The sequence below is a fragment of the Polypterus senegalus genome, chromosome 8 (assembly GCF_016835505.1).
Source record: "Polypterus senegalus isolate Bchr_013 chromosome 8, ASM1683550v1, whole genome shotgun sequence".
Classification (NCBI taxonomy): domain Eukaryota; kingdom Metazoa; phylum Chordata; class Cladistia; order Polypteriformes; family Polypteridae; genus Polypterus; species Polypterus senegalus.
The window spans coordinates 41,792,480-41,813,369 of NC_053161.1; the positions used below are offsets into that span (position 1 = coordinate 41,792,480).

At 39.6% G+C, this 20,890-nt stretch overlaps 1 protein-coding gene across 2 annotated transcripts in view; it reads right to left on the reverse strand.

Moving 5' to 3' along the window:
• Positions 1-20,890, reverse strand: part of LOC120533917 (gamma-secretase activating protein) — a 156,685-nt gene that overhangs the window by 104,905 nt on the left and 30,890 nt on the right. For both annotated transcript variants that reach the window (XM_039761032.1, XM_039761030.1), the window contains exons 6-12: positions 14,807-14,895; positions 13,814-13,883; positions 7,257-7,306; positions 6,968-7,072; positions 2,965-3,021; positions 2,773-2,819; positions 511-593 (exon numbers count right to left, since the gene is read on the reverse strand). In XM_039761032.1, the coding sequence (XP_039616966.1) occupies positions 511-593; positions 2,773-2,819; positions 2,965-3,021; positions 6,968-7,072; positions 7,257-7,306; positions 13,814-13,883; positions 14,807-14,895 (501 nt within the window). The remainder of the gene's footprint in view (positions 1-510; positions 594-2,772; positions 2,820-2,964; positions 3,022-6,967; positions 7,073-7,256; positions 7,307-13,813; positions 13,884-14,806; positions 14,896-20,890) is intronic.

Genomic DNA, 20,890 nt, shown 5'->3' on the forward strand with positions numbered 1-20,890 from the left:
GAAAGAGTCCAGTGTGTGTATGTGTGTGTGATAAGCGGTTTTGTCAGCTTCCTATGTAGGTGATATGAAATTGTGCCTGTTAATGTCCCAGAATATTTCTCTTTCACTGTGTATCACACACTGTGTGTCATTTTTATCTAGCAGGGAGGTATGAATTTCCAAAACCTGAGATTTTAACCTTAAAATTGTTAAGTGAAAAATACATTTGACAGTCAAATACGGGCATATTGCTAAAGAATACCATGCAGATACAAGATGTGTATTAATTTCAAGAAATTATGCTCCATGATTTCCTTCTAGTACATTTCTATTGCTCCTTTTTTCTCTCTAACAAGAGGCCCAAAATGCTGAGCCGTTGTTTATTGGTTACAGTCAGAGAAAGGTTCATACGTAACTATTACTGTTCTTAGTTCTATTCTTTTTTGGAGAAATATCCTCAGAAATTACAAAAGTGTTAAATGCAATGTAAAAATGTAAAAGTAATCAAATTAAAGTATATCTTTGATATACCTGTTCCACTTGTGAAAACACGAAGATTCAATGTAGCAGCAGTCTCATTTTCCTCACAGTATCCATGTCCAAAGTTAACAAGTCTGAGCAAACAAAAGAATTGAAGATAATTAAAAGATCTCAACTAATGAAGTTACACTGGGATCAAGCCCAAGTAAACATTTTCCTGTAGGTTTCGACAATATTTAAACTGACTTGTTAATACCTTTTTCAGATTTTTAAAATTAAACTGTGTAGTGTATATATAACTACTTTTGCCATGCCACTTATAGAATGGGGAAAACAAAAAAGAAAATGATTATTTATAATCCCCTTTATCTGTAGACATTGACATATTAAATCTCTTTAAATTGTATCTCTTTTGAAATTAAATGATAATTATAACAATAATTTTTCTAGGAGCAACTACTGTAACAAATTAAAAGATGAATGTTACAAAGAGATTTGTGTGCTAGTAAACATTAGCTAATCAATTTCTTTAATTTTATTCAAAAACTGAAGACTTTCTCAAAATGTGTGATACTGCTGTTCTGTCTTAAAAAGACATACATAAACTTTTTTATTCCTTGTGACAGTGTTATTTAATATTAGAGTTGATGCTTTATGAGCGCTGTAATTGATATTTTTAAATAAAGCAGAGCAATTAGACCCCGTGACCCTGTGTTAGGATATAGCGGGTTGGAACATGACGGACTGAATTTATTACATTCTGTATTATTTACAGTAACTATACAGCCAACATATATTTTACTTTTATATTAACATCAGTCTATAGTTTTGTAAGCTACAAAGTAAATAAATAAAGTAAATGATTTATTATCCAAAAATGTCACTGTGTGAAATGTTATGTGGTGAAGCTCATAAGTAAACATCTATACCACATAAAAATATAAGGACAATACTAATCAATCCCAAAAGCTCACTATCAACCAGTTCAACACAAACAAACTCAGGAACATTTATTCAAATACTATGGAAAGCAATTAACATCAAGATGTTACATTCATGCATCTCACAGTTTTTGGGTAAATTCTATTTATTATGATAGCTAATATTATCAAGTTTTGATTACAGTCAGCTACATCCTAAAAATAAAAGAGTGCCATGACAGTCATTAATGAACAAATACTTTATTTTTTGAAATTCAAGACCACCAAAAAAAAATACTAAAATGCCCCATTTAAAATGTCCAACTATCCATCCATCCATTTTCTAACCCGCTGAATCCGAACACAGGGTCACGGGGGTCTGCTGGAGCCAATCCCAGCCAACACAGGGCACAAGGCAGGAACCAATCCCAGGCAGGGTGCCAACCCACCACAGGACACACACAAACACACACTACAGCAAGCACACACTAGGGCCAATTTTAGAATCACCAATCCACCTATCCTGCATGCCTTTGGACTGTGGGAGGAATCCGGAGCGCCCGGAGGAAACCCACGCAGACACAGGGAGAACATGCAAACTCGCAGGGAGGACCTCAGAAGCGAACCTGGGTCTCCTAACTGCGAGGCAGCAGCACTACCACTGCGCCACCGTGCTGCCCATGTCCAACTACCAAAGGAGAAAAAAAAATAGTAACATGCTAGGAACGTGTGATAAATATGCAGTAAAACTGTGGACAGAAAAAAATGTGATATAAATCTTTCAGTACCAAGAATCTCAGCAAGACCCCAAACCTTAAAAACTTAATTTTGACATTTTAAGAACCTAAATTTAAACATTGGATGGCAAGCTATATCGTAATTATTTAATATTTATTACCCAAAAGCATATTTTTCCCAATAGCTTGACACCCTAAAAAAATATTCTGTCCACTATTTTCTCAAAGATTCTGAATAAATATGAAATTTATGTTGTCTGAATGAGTTTTTTTCTGCCAAATGACAAGGACCTGTATGTTAGGTAGACTAGATACTCCAATTTAGGCAAGCAGGAATTGCAGTAGTAGTAATGGTAGCAGTAGTGGTGGTGGTAGTAGAAGTAGTAGTATTAGTAGTAGTAGTAGTAGTATTACTAGAGAATATATGGGTGTGCAAGTCCCTGTATTTGAATGATATTTCATTTATGTTTGGTTGCTGCCTCGCGCTGAAATATGCTGCTGCCACACAAAATAATTGTACAGGGCTAGGCAAACTCTGAATTGGATGAATGGAGGGGTTTAGAAGAAAAGGCCCAAAAAAATCTAATTATGTAAAAAAAAAAACAAACAAAAAAAAAAACATCATTGTGAAATAAGTAAGATGAAGAAAATATTACCTCCCTTTAGAAATGGGTTTCACTGGCAAATCAAGCGGTACCTGAAACTTTAAATATAGAAAAATGATTAGATAATCATATTTTTTAATAATCTCTACCCAAAAATTTGTAATAATACTAGCCCAAAATTTTACTTTATCTTAATGTTTCTGTCATTTTAGCAACTGCAATTCTGAAAAATAAAAGACTTACCATAACATCAAAGTTACGATCAGGATAAAACTGATAACACTTTAGAATCCAGTTATCCTGAAAAGACAACAGCATCAATAAGAAAAAAACCAATAATAATACAACATAACAATTTACTTTAACATAGGCATTAAGTAACATTATACCGCTGTCTATAAGAATATCAGAAAAATAAATGTCATCACTTAAAATTATATTAATAAGCAGTGATGAGCGAATCCTTCAGAGTATGCCTCGCCATGAATTCATTGAAATTGTGGAAATGTTCGGGAACTTTGCCAAACTCAGCAACATTTATTGAAATCAATAGGGAATGAGAAACTGAACAGTTTGTGAGGGAATTATAATGGTGCAATGGTCTTTTAAGTGTTCCAGAGGGCAAGGGAAACATTTGAAAACTATGCTAGACCAATTACCTGGAAAAAAATGTGATCTAAGCTGTGAGGCAGCAGTTCTAACCAATGAGCCACAATGCCTCAAACAACATAAGATGCAGACAGATCAATAACCATTAACAAAATACAACTGGCCACAACAATTTAATTTAAAACTGGCAAAAATTTAAAATAATTCTATATCTTTCCACTCACAGAGTTCCAATATTAATATTAATAATAAATATTAATATTAATAATAAAGGACTTTGTTAAATGGTGCGACTCAAACCACCTACAACTGAACGCCAGCAAAACTAAGGAGCTGGTGGTGGATATTAGGAGGCCCAGGCCCCTCCTGTACCTCGTGATCATCAGAGGTGATTCTGTGCAGAAGGTGCAGACTTATAAATACCTGGGAGTGCAGCTGGATGATAAATTGGATTGGTGGGTCAATACTGATTCTCTGTGCAACTGAGCTGACTATATTTCCTTAGAAGGAAGGTGTCCTTCAACATCTGCAACAGACGGTTGTGGCGAGTGCCCTCTTTTATACGGTGGCGTGCTGGGGAGGCAGCATAAAGAAGAGAGATGCCTCACACCTGGACAAACTGGTGAGGAAGGCAGGCTTCTATTGTAGGCACAGAGCTGGACAATTTGACATCCATGGCAGAGCGACGGACTCTGAGCAGGTTCCTGTAAATAATGGAGAATCCACTGCATCCACTGAACAGTATCATCTCCAGACAGAGGAGCAGCTCAGCGACAGACTGTCGTCACTGTCCTGCTCCACTGACAGACTGAGAAGATCGTTCCTCTCCCACACTATGCGACACTTCAATTCCACCGGGGGGGTAAACGTTAACATTATACAATGTTATTGTCTGTTATACCTACCTTGCATTTTTTAACTTGCACTGCATTTTTATCACTATTTAATTAATATTGTATTTATCAGTATGCTGCTGCTGGAGTATGTGAATTTCCCCTGGAGGATTAACAAAGTATCTATCTGTCTATCTATCCATTCAGGGCACACACTGGCCATTTCACAACACAGCATTGTAGAACTGACTCGTTTTGAAGTCACAGTCATAAGTGCAGCTAGACCATCTTTTTTTATATCCAATATATTTATGTAGATGCTTCACACTTTTTATTTTCATCAAGAATACAGAAACAGCTTTTAAATAATAAGAAATCTTTTGTTATTATTACTTCACAGGTCTCATGTGTTTTCTGACTCTGCTCTTTTAAGACTTAGCCATGTGGCATAGCGATGAATGAGTGTGTGCACAGGGATCAGTGTTATATATTCAGTAGCAATACTCATAATAAGTTTTTTTTTGGTTTAAAAATGCATCCACAATAGTACACAGTACACATGTGTGAAAGTTCTGTGCATGGCTGCTGTGAAAATGTTCACCTAAGATGGCCACATGAAAATATTCATCAATAAGGACATCTGAGACACAAAAACACCTGGAAAATTTTGCCAAACTCTGCATTCAGCATGTACAACAATAGTAGGCTGCCAAGATGCTCAATAGACCATTCTACTCAACCAGAAAATCTCAGAGACTGGTACCATAATTCAAATCCTCTATACTTTCCCCAATCATTCCTCCAATTTCAACCTTGAAATTTTGAATTACTATAAACTGACTTGCTCCAGTTTATGAGGTAAATATGAACATTGCTTCTTCAAAGGATTATAGCTAATTGTCATCACAATATCTTGACTTAAAACCATAGGCAGATATCTGGTTTCATATGTAATGTTTAACTAAACTCGCTTCGCTTGCCCAAACCCGGGTTTGGTTAACTGAATAAACAATTTAAAGAGATTATTATTTTCATGGGAATTGTTACATATGCATTATTTTCACTTTTACTTTAAAACTTTTGTAAAAACAAAATTTGCCCTTTACTTCCTGCCCCGGGCGTGGTTAAATCTCTTTCTTGCGGGACATATAACACTTTTCTCATTGTGAAAAGTGGAGGGGCTGAATGCACGTAAAAGAGATGCAGTTGATTCAGCTGCTGTGTTGCTGCTGCTGCTGGCGAGCTGCGTGTTCTGCTTGTCGTGCTTTGCATTAATCATTTAAAAGCCTGTACAGCAGCTGTCCTTTTGCCACTTTACGTCTGTGCCGCTAGTGTTGTGAAGGTTTTGGGGTTGAACACGCATTAAGGAGATGTGCTCGGGTCATCCGCTTGGCGAGCTGTGTATTCTGATTGTCATTGCTTTAAGAGCTGGGAACACATGAAGTGTGTCTGCCAAAAGCATTCCAACAACTGCTAGGTTAGATGTCTGTGAACTTTTTATATTGTTTGTAAGTAGGGCGTGACGTGCAAAAGTCACCGTCTCACGGATTTTGCTTCCTAAGGTTGTGATGTCTAGTCTCGCGTGTCGTCAAAGTGTCTCTCTGAGATGATCATTTCTCAATTGCTTCGCTCAACCCCCCAGAGGCATGCTACGCTCCTGCCACTTTGCGTCTCTCCCGCTCATGTTGTGTAAGGGTGGAGCTGAATGGACGCTAAGGAGATGCTCTCCCGCTCGTGTTGTGAAGGGGGGAGCTGAACACAAGCTAAGAAGAAGTGGATGGATCAGCTACTGGCTTTGTGCTGCTGCTGCCGAGATGCGTGTTCTGCTTGTCACGCTGAGCGTCGATAATTTAAAAGCCTGTACAGCAGCTGTCCTTCTGTCTCACTGCCTTGTCTCACGTGATGTTAAAGTGTCTCTCGCGGGACATCAAATTGTCTTCTGAGAAGATCACATATCTCCCCGATTTTTTTTTATAATAGAGAGACATTACTCAGATTTATTTTTGCCCAGAAAACAAGTAGGCAGAATATTTGGGTTATCTCCATTGAAATGTCCGTGCTAAAAGTTGACTAGAAAGCTTGCATATTGTAAACTTTCTAGTTAGCCAATAAAAGGTGTTATTTTGCCTAACTTTTTTTAACAAACAGGTACAACACAGATACTTCAAAAGACTTTTTTGGACAGTTATCTTATCAAAAGATCATGACAATACATTGTTCTCCTCTCTTGCTAAATGAATCTTAGCCTGGACAAGTCTATTCCTTTTTTATATCTAAGATGTGTCACTTAAAGTGAGGAATTCCAGTTTCTGTATTACATCATGCCTGAAAAAGGGGCCTGATTTACCTCGAAAGTTTGCATATTGTAATCTTTCTAGTTAGCCAATAAAAGGTGTCATTTGGCTAGACTTCTCACTACATTCATAATGGCTAACACAGTACAACACCCTAGTACTAATGACATACCATAAAAATCATTTTAGAAAAAGTTAATAGTTACAACCAAATAATCACACTATGCCTAGTCTCTAAACCAGACTAACTAGAGGTTTAGAGAGTAGGCATACTGTAACTGAATTAAAGTAAAAAGAAACCTTACTAGGTTAGTAGATTGTAACAATGTAATAATTTAATAAATACAAATACAAGCTCATTTCTGTAATTGTACATATCACTTCAATGTCAGTCATTTTTAGTCAATAAACAACATATTAAAATAATCACCACTTAGAATATGTTGCCTTAAATGCTTCTAAAGATAAGTTATACTTTCAGTTAAGATTACAGTTTTACTAGATTAATACCTTTAAAAAAAGGAGATGCAGCATCTGAGTCTGTGCATCCCATTGAACCCAGGAAAAATCTTCTGCCACTTTGTCTTTAGGAATGCAATCCAAGTTTTGTAAAACCTTAAGATAAAAAAATAAAAAAATCAGAAAAAGATGCATTTCAAATTGAACTAAATAATGTAATCAAAACAAAATTATCAGGAGCATTAGATGTTTCAGTAAAATTTTGTTTCAATATATAGTAACCTAGAAAATTAACTACCTCATTAAAAAAATATATTAATAATTAACAGAACTTGCTTACAACTCTGTATCCTTCTTCTATAGTAAGGCTTATGTGTAGTTGTTCAATATCTGTAAAGAAAAAAAATCAAAAGTGGGCACATTCAGGCAAAGGTTACAGAATATACAAAATAAAGGTTGTTTCAAAACAGACCATGTGTTATAACTGAAACTGTAACAAATATGACCATCTTGAACAAGATAAAAATCAGCAAGGATCCGTACACAGATTTTGATGAGAGGCAGCACAGAAAACAGTAGAGCTAAACTGAATTATAAAAACAAAACATTCATCTGGCTCAAAGAAGATTTTGGATTAAGAACTACCCTCTGTATGAAGAGTACTTTTCCATGAGGGCTTTGTCAGCTGTTCTAGCTCTTCTCTGTAAATGAATGTGAGACAATGGACAGGTACAGTAGACCCCCGCAAAGTTGCGGTTCAGAGTTCGTGGCCTCAGTTCATGGATTTTTCCTTAGAACCTAAAAATTGTTAGTGGAAATTGCAAATATCTGCCACAATTTTTATGGCATTTTTCATGGCAATACTGTACTGTAGAGAGAGCAGGAAGCAACCGTAGAGGAAAACGCGGCTTGGGATGGTGAAAGTAGCCTACATAATTTGAAACTGCAACTCCCAGCAGTCCCTGCAGTGGCTCTGATTGGTCTTCTGCTGAGGGTACAGGGGCTGTTGTGGTCAAAGGATGTCAGCGCAGCTTTTAAAAAGAGGGCCGTTGACCAAAGGCTGCCTGTGTACATAAGAACTGTAAGTGGATTCATGGCAATCCTGCGAAGAAAGGCGCGCTCCTGAACCCGTCCACCCATCTTCACAATTTCAGGAACTACCGGTAGGACTATCTTTACATTCCCATTCAACATGCGGATCTCTGGACTATCTATTTTCATCATTACATTTGATCCGCTGCAGTTTTCTATGGACTTTACTGTGTGTGTTTTGTTTGTGATTTGTTATATTGAATGTGTAATCGGCGTAAGGGGAATAGGGGTGGTATCGTTGTTTCCATTACATTCTTTATTTGCTGTTTGATTACCGGTTTGCTTTGTTTTTGTCTCTGTGAGTGCATACGGTTTGGGCCAAGGCTGGGTGTGTCTCTGGAATCTCCACCATAAAAATAAATAAATCACCGTCTTCTCGATGGTGTGAATCTTAGCGGCACTGAACTGCTACAGCGTTATCCATTTCTCCTTGCTGCTGATTGACTGCTGCCCTGTTACACATCTCCAGCTGAGTGTTCTTGTATTTTCCGTTTTGTTCTTCTTAAAGCCCTAAGATGCCACCGAAACTCCCTGCACCTTAAGGTTTCTGGCAATGAAAACGCGCTTGCATGAGTTATAGTACATATAGTGGTAACATCAGTATTTTACATTCTAGCACTGCAGGAGACATACCAGTACAGTACTGTAAAGTATACAGGTTTACCTTTACATTCTTTTTTTAGGTAATGTATTAAGCTGAGTTTGAAATGAAATGAAAGTGTTTTGGGGGTATAATTAGGGTTTAAACTATAAAAATAGGCATTTTTTAAGCACATCCAAAATTTGCGTTTTTCCACAATTCCCGGGTGCTCTTGGAACGTAACCCCTGCAAATTCTGGGGGTGTACTGTATATGAAAAAGAATATTTTAACAGTTTCTTTCCTTCTTTCTGCACCAAGAACCAAAATTCTCCCCCCGACTCGTATACTCTATTTCATCCCCCTTGTCAATGCAGCTCATTATTGCAAAATCAGAAAATTTCAGTAAGTGACACAACCTGGTGTTATACTAATAGTCTGAGGTGTAGAGAGTGAAGGGGGTGGGCAGAATTGTTCCTTATGGTGCTTCAGTGTTGTTCACATCTATAATCAGACAAATCTAAGCCTAAGAAATTGCAACACTGGACAAATTAAAAAAAAATATCATCCTCACATTTACATTTACTTTCACAATTAATCAAAAAACGAAAGGACAATTACAGGACACATAAGTATAACAAAGACCACCGGAGGCAGAACTGATGTCAGTCATACTAGGCACAGGGCAAGTGACCTACTCTTGAGAGAGTGAGGTCAATTCAATCCAAGGCACATTCGCCCACAAACATCAATACTGGCCACTTTGATCTGACCTATAAATTTAATATCAACGTGTTTGAGATTTTGTAGAAAAACAGATTATGCAGAGAAAAATTCAAGTAAACATTGATAGATGTTTAAAGAATGCTATTTATTAAATTCAAATACATACAATTTAAAATTTCAATGATGATTGCCAAAATGAAACAATTGTCATTATCGTTTTACTCCCCATTTCAAATGAATGTGCACAGACAAAGACTCAAAAAAAAGCTCCACTAACCACTTTTATCTGAAAATGGAATAGGCACATTAATAAACAAACCATGAACAACAAATATGGCTTGTGGGCACTACACTTTTATAAAAATTATTCTGTTGAAACAAGGCACTTAAAGGTCTGAGTCATTTTCATACCATCCATCCATCCATCCATCCATCCTCTTCCGCTTATCCGAGGTCGGGTCGCGGGGCAGCAGCTTAAGCAGAGAGGCCCAGACTTCCCTCTCCCGGCCACTTCTTCCAGCTCTTCCGGGAGAATCCCAAGGCGTTCCCAGGCCAGCCGGGAGACATAGTCCCTCCAGCGTGTCCTGGGTCTTCCCCGGGGCCTCCTCCCGGTTGGGCGTGCCGGAACACCTCACCAGGGAGGCGTCCAGGAGGCATCCTGATCAGATGCCCGAGCCACCTCATCTGACTCCTCTCGATGCGGAGGAGCAGCGGCTCTACTCTGAGCCCCTCCCGGATGACTGAGCTTCTCACCCTATCTTTAAGGGAAAGCCCAGACACCCTGCGGAGGAAACTCATTTCAACCGCTTGTATTCGCGATCTCGTTCTTTCGGTCACTACCCATAGCTCATGACCATAGGTGAGGGTAGGAGCGTAGATCGACTGGTAAATTGAGAGCTTTGCCTTACGGCTCAGCTCCTTTTTCACCACGACAGACCGATGCAGAGCCCGCATCACTGCGGATGCCGCACCGATCCGCCTGTCGATCTCACGCTCCATTCTTCCCTCACTCGTGAACAAGACCCGAGATACTTGAACTCCTCCACTTGGGGCAGGATCTCTCCCCCAACCCTGAGAGGGCACTCCACCCTTTTCCGGCTGAGGACCATGCTCTCGGATTTGGAGGTGCTGATTCTCATCCCAGCCGCTTCACACTCAGCTGCGAACCGATCCAGAGAGCTGAAGATCACGGCTTGATGAAGCAAACAGGCCAACATCATCTGCAAAAGCAGTGACCCAATCCTGAGTCCACCAAACCGGACCCCTTCAACACCCTGGCTGCGCCTAGAAATTCTGTCCATAAAAGTTATGAACAGAATCGGTGACAAAGGGCAGCCCTGGCGGAGTCCAACTCTCACTGGAAGCGGGCTCGACTTACTGCGGCAATGCGGACCAAGCTCTGACACGGTTGTACAGAGACCGAACAGCTCTTATCAGGGGTCCGGTACCCCATACTCCCGAGCACCCCCACAGGATTCCCGAGGGACACGGTCGAATGCCTTTTCCAAGTCCACAAAACACATGTAGACCGGTCGGGCAAACTCCCATGCACCCTCCAGGACTCTGCTAAGGGTGAAGAGCTGGTCCACTGTTCCGCGACCAGGGCGAAAACCACACTGTTCCTCCTGAATCCGAGGTTGACTATCCGGCGGACCCTCCTCTCCAGAACCCCGAATAGACTTTTCCAGGGAGGCTGAGGAGTGTGATCCCTCTATAGTTGGAACACACCCTCCGGTCCCCCTTTTTAAAGAGGGGACCACCACCCCGGTCTGCCAATCCAGAGGCACTGTCCCGATGTCCATGCGATGTTGCAGAGGCGTGTCAACCAAGACAGTCCTACAACATCCAGAGCCTTAAGGAACTCGGTATCTCATCCACCCGGGGCCCTGCCACCAAGGAGTTTTTGACCACCTCGGTGACTTCAGTCCCAGAGATGGGAGAGCCCACCTCAGAGTCCCCAGGCTCTGCTTCCTCATGGAAGGCATGTTAGTGGGATTGAGGAGGTCTTGAAGTACTCCTCCCACCGACCCACAGCGTCAGTGAGGTCAGCAGCGCACCATCCCCACCATATACGGTGTTGACACTGCACTGCTTCCCCTCCTGAGACGCCGGACGGTGGACCAGAATCTCCTCGAAGCCGTCCAAAGTCGTTCTCCATGGCCTCTCCAAACTCCTCCCATGCCCGAGTTTTGCCTCAGCAACAACGAAGCAGCGTTCGCTTGGCCTGCGGTACCTATCAGCTGCCTCCAGAGACCCACAGGACAAAAAGTCCTATAGGACTCCTTCTTCAGCTTGACGGCATCCCTCACGCGGTGTCCACCAACGGGTTGGGGATTGCCGCCACGACAGGCACCGACCACCTTGCGGCCACAGCTCCGGTCAGCCGCCTCAACAATAGAGGCACGGAACATGGCCCATTCGGACTCAATGTCCCCACCTCCCTCGGGGCGTGGTTGAAGTTCTGCGGAGGTGGGAGTTGAAGCTACTTCTGACAGGGGACTCTGCCAGCCGTTCCCAGCAGACCCTCACAACACGCTTTGGGCCTACCAGGTCTGACCGGCATCTTCCCCACCATCGAAGCCAACTCACCACCAGGTGGTGATCAGTTGACAGCTCCGCCCCTCTCTTCACCCGAGTGTCCAAGACATATGGCGCAAGTCCGGCGACCACGACCACAAAGTCGATCATCGACCTGAGGCCTAGGGTGTCCTGGTGCCAAGTGCACATATGAACACCCTTATGCTTGAACATGGTGTTCGTTATGGACAATCCATGACGAGCACAGAAGTCCAATAACAAAACACCGCGGGTTCAGATCGGGGCCATTCCTCCCAATCACGCCCTTCCAGGTCTCACTGTCATTGCCCACGTGAGCATTGAAGTCTCCCAGCAAAGCGAGGGAATCCCAGAAGGTATGCCCTCTAGCAACCCTCCAGAGACTCCAAAAGGGTGGATACTCCAAACTGCTGTTCGCATACGCACAAACAACAGTCAGGACCCTTCCCCCACCCGGCGGAGGGAGGCCACCCTCTCGCCCACGGGGTAAACCCCAATGCACAGGCTCCAGTGGGGGCAATAAGTATGCCCACACCTGCTCGGCCTCTCACCGGGGCAACTCCAGAGTGGTAGAGAGTCCAGCCCCTCTCAAGAAGATTGGTTCCAGAGTCCAAGCTGTGCGTCGAGGTGAGTCCGACTATATCTAGCCGGAACCTCTCGACCTCGCGCACTAGCTCAGGCTCCTTCCCCTTCAGAGAGGTGACATTCCACGTCCCAAGAGCCAGTTTCTGTAGCCGAGGATCAGACCGCCAAGGTCCCGCCGCCACCACCCAACTCACACTGCACCCAACCTCCTTGGCCCCTCCCATAGGTGGTGAGCCCATGGGGAGGAGGACCCACGTTACCTCTTCGGGCTGTGCCCGCCGAGCCCCATGGGTGCAGGCCCGGCCACCAGGCGCTCGCCATCGAGCCCCACCTCCAGGCCTGGCTCCAGAGGGGCCCGGTGACCAGCGTCGGGCAAGGGAAAGCGTCGTCCAAAGTTTTTGCTCTTCATTGGAGGTTTGTTGAACCGCTCTTTGTCTCATCCCTCACCTAGGACCAGTTTGCCTTGGGTGGCCCTACCAGGGGCATAAAGCCCCGGACAACATAGCTCCTAGGATCATTGGGACACGCAAACCCCTCCACCACGATAAGGTGACGGTTCAAGGAGGAGCATTTTCATACCAGATTTCAAATTTTTGGATAAACATACTGTGCTATTATTAAATTACTTTTAAAATAAGACAAAATAGAGACCATAGGGACATTACAATTATGACTTCATTGGGATAATTATAAAAGACAGACATATGTCAGCATCAAGTTAAACTATCTTTAGCTTATCATCAATGCAAAAATAATAATGTTTAACAAAACACTAAAGTGTTAACTAACAAATTTCCAAAAATTAAAAAACAAATAAGAACAATATTTACTATAGGTTAAGAGAGAAGAGTTCAGTCCTGCAATAAAGCAGAAGTCTCAAATAGGAAACTTTATACAGTAGAAGAAATATACAAGCTATAACTCATTTTGCAGCTCACCATAGATTTTTTCTTTTTTTACAGTCAAAATAGGAGTCAATTGGTTAAACAACTGCCTCACTGATATTATCATGTCATCGAAGCATTTAAAGCTTATATACTAAAGACGTCCAAATAAAGCAGCACTCTTATCGAAATGTTCACTCTCAAAATGTTGGGAGGTCACACCATAGTAAGGAAGGGAGGAAGGAAGGAGTGGTGACTCTGAGGCTAAGGATCTGCACTGGGAATCGGAAGGTTGCCAGTTCGAATCCCGTAAATGCCAAAAAGGACTCTGCTCTATTGGGCCCTTGAGCAAGGCCCTTAACCTGCAATTGCTGAGCACTTTGAGTAGTGAGAAAAGTACTATATAAATGCAAAGAATTGTTATTAAGTTAGATTTTTTTACAACATAACTAATTAGATAAAACTACAATACTTACACCTGTCTTCTGAAATAAGCAGCAAATGACTTTCAAGTATACATTTGTTTTCATACTCAGGATATAGAAACTAGAAAAGAAATAAAATTGATTTAAACAAAAAAAATTGGAAATATATGAAGCAAGTCCTGCTGTACTCAAAAAGCTTCTGCTTTTATCTTAAGGAAACATTTTGCTACTTTGTGTGACTTACATCCACTTTTATGATAAACACTGTGTTAATACAGTACAATGCTCTCATATTTAGTTTGAGTCATTACACCGTACTCTGCAGGATTTGATACAGCATATACTGTATGTATGATTAAAAAATAAATGATAAAATTAAGTACATTTAAAATGCTTCTATAGGATTCATTCTTAAGACAAGAAGTGTGCCTATTTTTGCCCTGTTCACTCTTAAGTCTCTACAGTGGCTCCTGGCAAAAGTTAGGTATAATTTTAACATACTTTACTACTTTGGCACACCTCACATAAAAAATGTTTTAATTCCAACACACCAGTTTGTGTCTTCCTTTAAACACTGGGGTATTCCTGGCATTTCAACCATTGAACCTTTTTTAATTCAGTATCCTAGGAATAGTGTATCTCATGAATGATCTATTCAGGTCCATGGTGAAGTTTTTTGTTTTTTTTTGTGTCACCAACTACCAGCAAAATAATTTTCCATTTATGGCAAAATCATAGAAAGTTCAATATAGTGCAACTGGCCACAAAAATTTAAGATCATTTAAATTTACATGCGACTCAATTCTCATGAAAATTGATCGTACAATTTTGGCAATAATTTGTTTTTTTTTCTTACCTTTTATACTAATAAGTCAGTGTAAGTGCTCTTTTGAGAATAATGCTTTAAGAATATGCATTGAATACAAAAATCTGAATTTACTTGAATTATTTAAATGTCAAATATCTATTAAATTATGCTTTAATAAAATGAAGGCACGGACTACCAGAAATACTTTCAGGACCACAAAATATAAAAATAATTACCTGCACTCGTACATGTTTGTCCACAGCTTTCAAAACTTTGGTGTTATTGACAGGATGAATCTCAATAAGTAGTGTTAGACATTTAGAAACTGTGGAAAGAAAAAAAAAATGCTTAGAACTACAAAAGTTACACATCGTGTGCTATAAACAGCAGAACTTATAAATACCAAAGAATAAATTATCTCCAAGATAAACCTTTGCATTTCTTTAATTTGAAAGGGTCTCCAAAACAAGGATTTACTGCTAAATATAAATAATTGCTTGTTCAATTGAAATTACTCAAAGTTCAAAATTTTAGCTTCATGTTATATGCCTCGCTTCTGAACACTGTACACTTCCTAGATACCGAAAAGGAGGATAAATGTAAAGATCCCTAAACAAGTGTACTTGCATGTAGTTAAGAGTTAGAACAGATTTATTTTAAAAACTTAGAACAGATACATGTTAAACTTAGACCAAAGAAAGATAGCATTCTAATATGTTTTTATACTGTATGGTAGTTAAAGGTAACTATATTTATTATTCTAATAGCAGTATATCTTTAATGGTTTATTGTACAAGTTCTTGAGTAAATTAATTTTGTATATTTTTTAAACAAGGCTGTAGCATGTCCAGGAAAGAAGGAATGTACCTGACTTGCAAATTAAAAACACATAGAGACCCATATAAATAAAGTACTTGTTGGATATTCTGCAGAATTTCATTATTTTGAGATGTGTAGGAAAGAAAAGAAAAAAACATTTACTACCATTTTGCACAAAGTCACAAGGAAACAAGCTAAGATTTTGAAGTTCTACAGAATTTGCATTCCATTTTTCCAAATAAAAATAAATAAAAAAAAATACATGTTGAGACAATTTCATTTTTCCATGTTCTTTCTCCCTTATTCTAAATAAGTACTGATTTAATTTGTGACTCACTTTCCCATAATTTTCACAGGTTTCTTTAAAAATATGCAAAACTTCCATTCATAATTTAGAGGGCTAAGACAGAAATGAATGAAAAAAGAAGATCCGCTGTGGCAACCCCTAACGGGAGCAGCCAAAAGAAGAGGAAAAGCATATATTGCAAACCCGATTTCCACAAAAATCTAACATAATTAGATTGAAAAAATACTAGCCCCAATTTAACTTCTGTGGCATTAATTCTGAACATAGCTTGGAATTCTATGCAATTACGGCTCCCCAACTCCCGAGTCAGACTTGGGGTGATAGGAATGATCAGCTTTACAGTCTTAAGCCTGAATAACTCTCAGGTTAGCGTTCTGCTACAATCTAGTGGATAAAATAAACCAATGCTGCAAAAAAAAAAAAAAAAAAAATCATGAACATTTCTACGTGTTTTGACACTCTAAAATAACATCAGTATTTATAAGTGTGGCAGAGCCTTCACCCAAACAGGGATGTGCAGACAGGAGAGGCAAATGTCATCATGAAAAGTAAACAAACTAATAATGATGACATAAAACACATTTCTCCACTGGTCTGTGCTATAAATTTATTTTCTGTATGATTCCAATAATATTTATCATTTTTATAGTCAAAATCACTGAATTTGCGGATTTCCTGTTCAAATATATAGGAGAAACACGAGATGTGGCAGCGACGAGCCTCACCTCGGACTGCACTATCCCTCACACACATGGGTAATGTATGCAATTGCCGCGTGCCTGCTGCTGTCTCTCGGTATGTCGCCAACATAATGTCTGCAGACATGTTTATTATGCACCCTGATTTTCCACAGTCTGGCTAATATCTTTAATGAATGTGTGTGACATATTTAGTCTTACTGATCGGACATAAAACCACAGTGAAAGGGCACAAGGTGAGGCAGATAGTACCGTGCCACACTGAAGGGGGAGGATATGAGCCAAACAGGTTCTTGCTGCTGCTGTTCTTCTATGCAGGCGCTCTAGGCGCCAATAAGTTAGGGATATCAGGAAGTCAAGTGCACTGCAGTGGTCCGTTTGTTTTAATTTTTTGTTCCAACTGACTGCCAAAATGGAAGCTTATATATCTAAGCTTAAAAAATTCTCAAAACTGGACTTTCAATCAAAACAGGAAGTGATAAATAACAGACCAATGCTGGAGCTAAAAGATTTGCTTCAAACTAAAGAACAAAAGACAACTCGCTTTTTTCAAATGGAGTGATACACCTGAAAAGACTGTAGCTGTCCTACAAGAAACAGCCTTTACTGCTTTCTGTGCTTTTTGTTCTCAACTCAATGTTAGGACTAACATGGAATACTGTAATATGGACGATGTATCAAAATTCCTCAACAAATATGAAAGATTGACTACTCACATTCAAAGCCCAACTACTTTAAAAACATTTGGAACCACAAGGATCGATTTGGCCTTGAAAGAACAGCAGACACTAAATATTAGCATCCACAATGCTAAGGTAAAAGAAAACACGAAAGATTTTAAAAAGACCTAATTAATGCATCCTGCTTCCTAGCCAAACAGGAGGTGGCATTTCGTGATAATGATGAGAGTAGAAGCTCTTCTAATCGTGGCAGCTATGTAGAGCTATTACATGCTTTTGCTGGGAAAGATGAAAGGATAGCTAGACATTTGGAGACATCCACTGTGTTTTTTGGCTTGTCAAACAGAATAGAGAACGATTTAATTCAATCATTCAGTGATGTGATTAGAAATTATATTAAAAAAGAGGTTAATGCAGCTCTATTTGTTGCTGTAAAAGTAGATGAGACAATGGATGTCACAAACAAAGCCCGGATCTCTGTCAGTTTGCGCAATGTGGCTAAAAGTGAAGGAGGTGTTTTTGGGATTTGATGATTTGAGTGAAGATAGACAATCCCTGCTGAACTAAGTATGTCTTGGGAGTGTTGGAGAAATACAACTGTTTTGAAAAACTAGTAGCTCAGACGTATGACTGAGCTTCTGTGATGGCATCAGAGCTTAATGGGGTGCAGGACAAAATTAAAAAAAAGGTGCCCAAGGACATGTTTACTCACTATTATGCACACAAATTGAACTTTGTGCTGTTACATTCAGCAAAATACATGCTTGAGTGTAGAACTTTTTTTTTTTTTTTAAAAAAAACAGTTGAGGGACTAGGGACAATTTTGAGTAAGTCTACAAAGAGCACCCACTTACTGGATGATGTATGATGTTGTAAAGCGATGTTTACCAAGGGCAGCGCCCACAAGATGGTTCTCAAACTCTTGGCTGTTGCAGACAATAAGCATGTATCAATCTGATCTGACCCTAACCCTGATCTGATTTTTGTATTATGAGTGAAAATCCTGATAGGATAATGACACTCTAATGATGGCTGCTGAATATGATCGGTGGCTGTCAAAAGCATCAACGTGTTTTTTATTTATGGTATATGAGGGCATTTTCAGTCAAACCGAAGCACATTATAGATTGCTGCAAAACAAAGTCATGGACATTGGATATTGTTCTGCGCAAATCCGCGACACAATTGGAGTTGTTGAACACTTGAGACAGGAGTTTGACACATTCTATGAGGGATTTGAGCAGAAGTGCACCACACTTGGCCTGACAGATAGTGGAAGTAAACAAATGTGTTTTTTTTTTTTAACATTCTGGATAACATCAGTGTTCAAATGAAAGCTAGTTTTGACCATTTTGGTGAGCTAGCTTTCCTTGGTTTGGTTGATTGTGCAAAATTTAATAAAATGTCACAAAATTTTGATGACACCAAACTGCAGAGCCTGTCAGAATATGCAAGGTTCTTTGACTTTGTTAGTCTAAAGGCTGATCCCATTTGATTGTACAGCTGACAAACAGTAAGGAATGAATGTAAATATCTTGGACAGCTTCTCAGCTTTTTGGTTCAGAAGGATCTGATGCAGACTGTTCCTGAGGCGACAAAGTTACTTCTGCTGGTGCTCACTGTACCAGCTACAATGGCATCTGTGGAAAGGACATTCTCTGCATTGAAAATACTGAAAACACACAGTAGGAATAGTACAGATCTAGGACGACTTTCCTCCTTGGTGATAACCTCCTTTGAGGCTGAGAGTCTTTTAAAAATATATGAAAATAAGGATGACTCTTACAAGAAAGTGACAGAGATTTTCGTGGAGAAGAATAGGCACATGGACTTCATTTACAAATAAAGGTAAGACTATTAAGAGTTTTCAATTTTATAAAAAATAGGGTCAGACTAAGAAAAAAAACAACCCAATATTTAAAAACTACATTTTCACCTTAAATAAAATATTCTTTTGTTAAACAGTCTGTATTAAATTGATTAAAGAATCAGAATTGAAAGCTTTTAAAAACAGCCAAATATTTCAATTAAGGTCAAAATTGAAATCTGTTTTTTTTTTGTACACCACTCTATACTTTCATTTGTATTGAATGAGTATGAATTGTAGAACTGAAATTTAGAACACATGGAAGGGTGCAGAGCAAATGCACTCTCTTCACTCTCTATGTAACGTTCTTTCTTAGCCAATATGTACCTTACCTATGTGTGTATAAATAATGCTGATGAGATATGAAACATAACCAGCAGTAAATGTGCATGCTGCCAATTGAATAGTGAGTAAGCTACTCTTTTGGATTCATATATTTGTAAATCTGACTCTAAAGGAGTCAGTACCTCAACAGACATGAACCTCCCCACACGTCACTGCACCCAAAATATAATGGCGTTTAAAAAGAGAAGCTGTAAAGTGAACATTAAAACAAACTGAAACAGAAAGCATTAATTCTCTGATCTCCTGGCTGATATCACCCTCTCCCATGACAAAGTATTTATTGTTGGTGATTTCAACATTCACGTTTGTTGTCAATCGAAACCTTTGGTCAAAGACTTTTTATCACTATTGGACTCATTTGATTTTATACAGTATATTAATATGCCAACTCACTCTCTCAGTCACACCCTTGATCTTGTTCTTACTCGTGATATTTCATTGAATAATATTGATTTATGTGATGTTTCTTTCACTGATCACTTTTCTGTAATGATGGATCTGCATATTACTGTTGATCTCCCAACTAATAGCCGTCCACCACGCTGCTCGGGCTTTTTAAATTCATCCAACCATTTTCTCTAGTCTTGATGTGCATGTCCAAAATAATGGTATCGATGATTCTGTCTTAATATTTAATTCTTCTTGTAAAACGGTTTTAGACTCAATTGCTCCGCTCAAGATAAGCAGTAATAAGGGAAGACCTGCTCCCTGGCTAAATGAAACTACGTGATCACTGCGCCGCGCCTGTCGAACTGCTGAATGGCGTTGGAAAAAAGATGGACTGACTATCTCTAAACAGATTTTCAGGACTTCTCTTTTCAATTTCCAGGCTGAAGTTAAGAAATCGAAACATGACTTCTTTGCCGATTTCCCGCCATTCAAACAATCCTAGGGTTTTATTTAATTCAATTAATGTGGCCATTCACCCTCATTCTATGATGGGATTAAATAGCACTGTTCATTCATGTGAGTAGTTTCTATCATTCTTTGTCAGCAAAATTGATACTATCCGTCATGGCATTGTTCAAACTGGCTATGAACTTCCTACTGTTAATCATGACATTGTTCTAGATTCCTTTGATCAAGTCTCACTTTCACTGCTAAAAAGAACTATTGACACCCTTAAACCAGCTTCCAGCCCCCTCGATATTGTACCACCACGTCTCTTAGTGGAAGCCTTTGATGTGTTGGGCCCATCTTTACTAGACATTATAAATGATTCTATTAGTTCGGGGGTTTTGCCCTCATTGTTTAAACATGCTGCAGTATGTCCCCATCTAAAAAAGCTTTCGTCCAATTTCCCAGCTGCCATTTCTGGCTACAATTCTAGAAAAAATTATTTATAATCAATTGGTCAATCACCTTAACACCAATAATTTATTTAAGACCTACCAATCTGGTTTTAGGCGTTATCATGGTGTTGAAACGGCACTCCTGAAAGTGTTCAACGACATCTCTCTTATTACTGACTCAGGTGATGCGGCAGTCCTTGTCCTCCTTGACCTGTCCGTCAACTTTGACACCATTGACCATGAAATATTGTTGATGCGGCTCGAACACCTTGTTGGGATTAAAGGGGCTGCTCTTAACTGGTTCAGGTCATA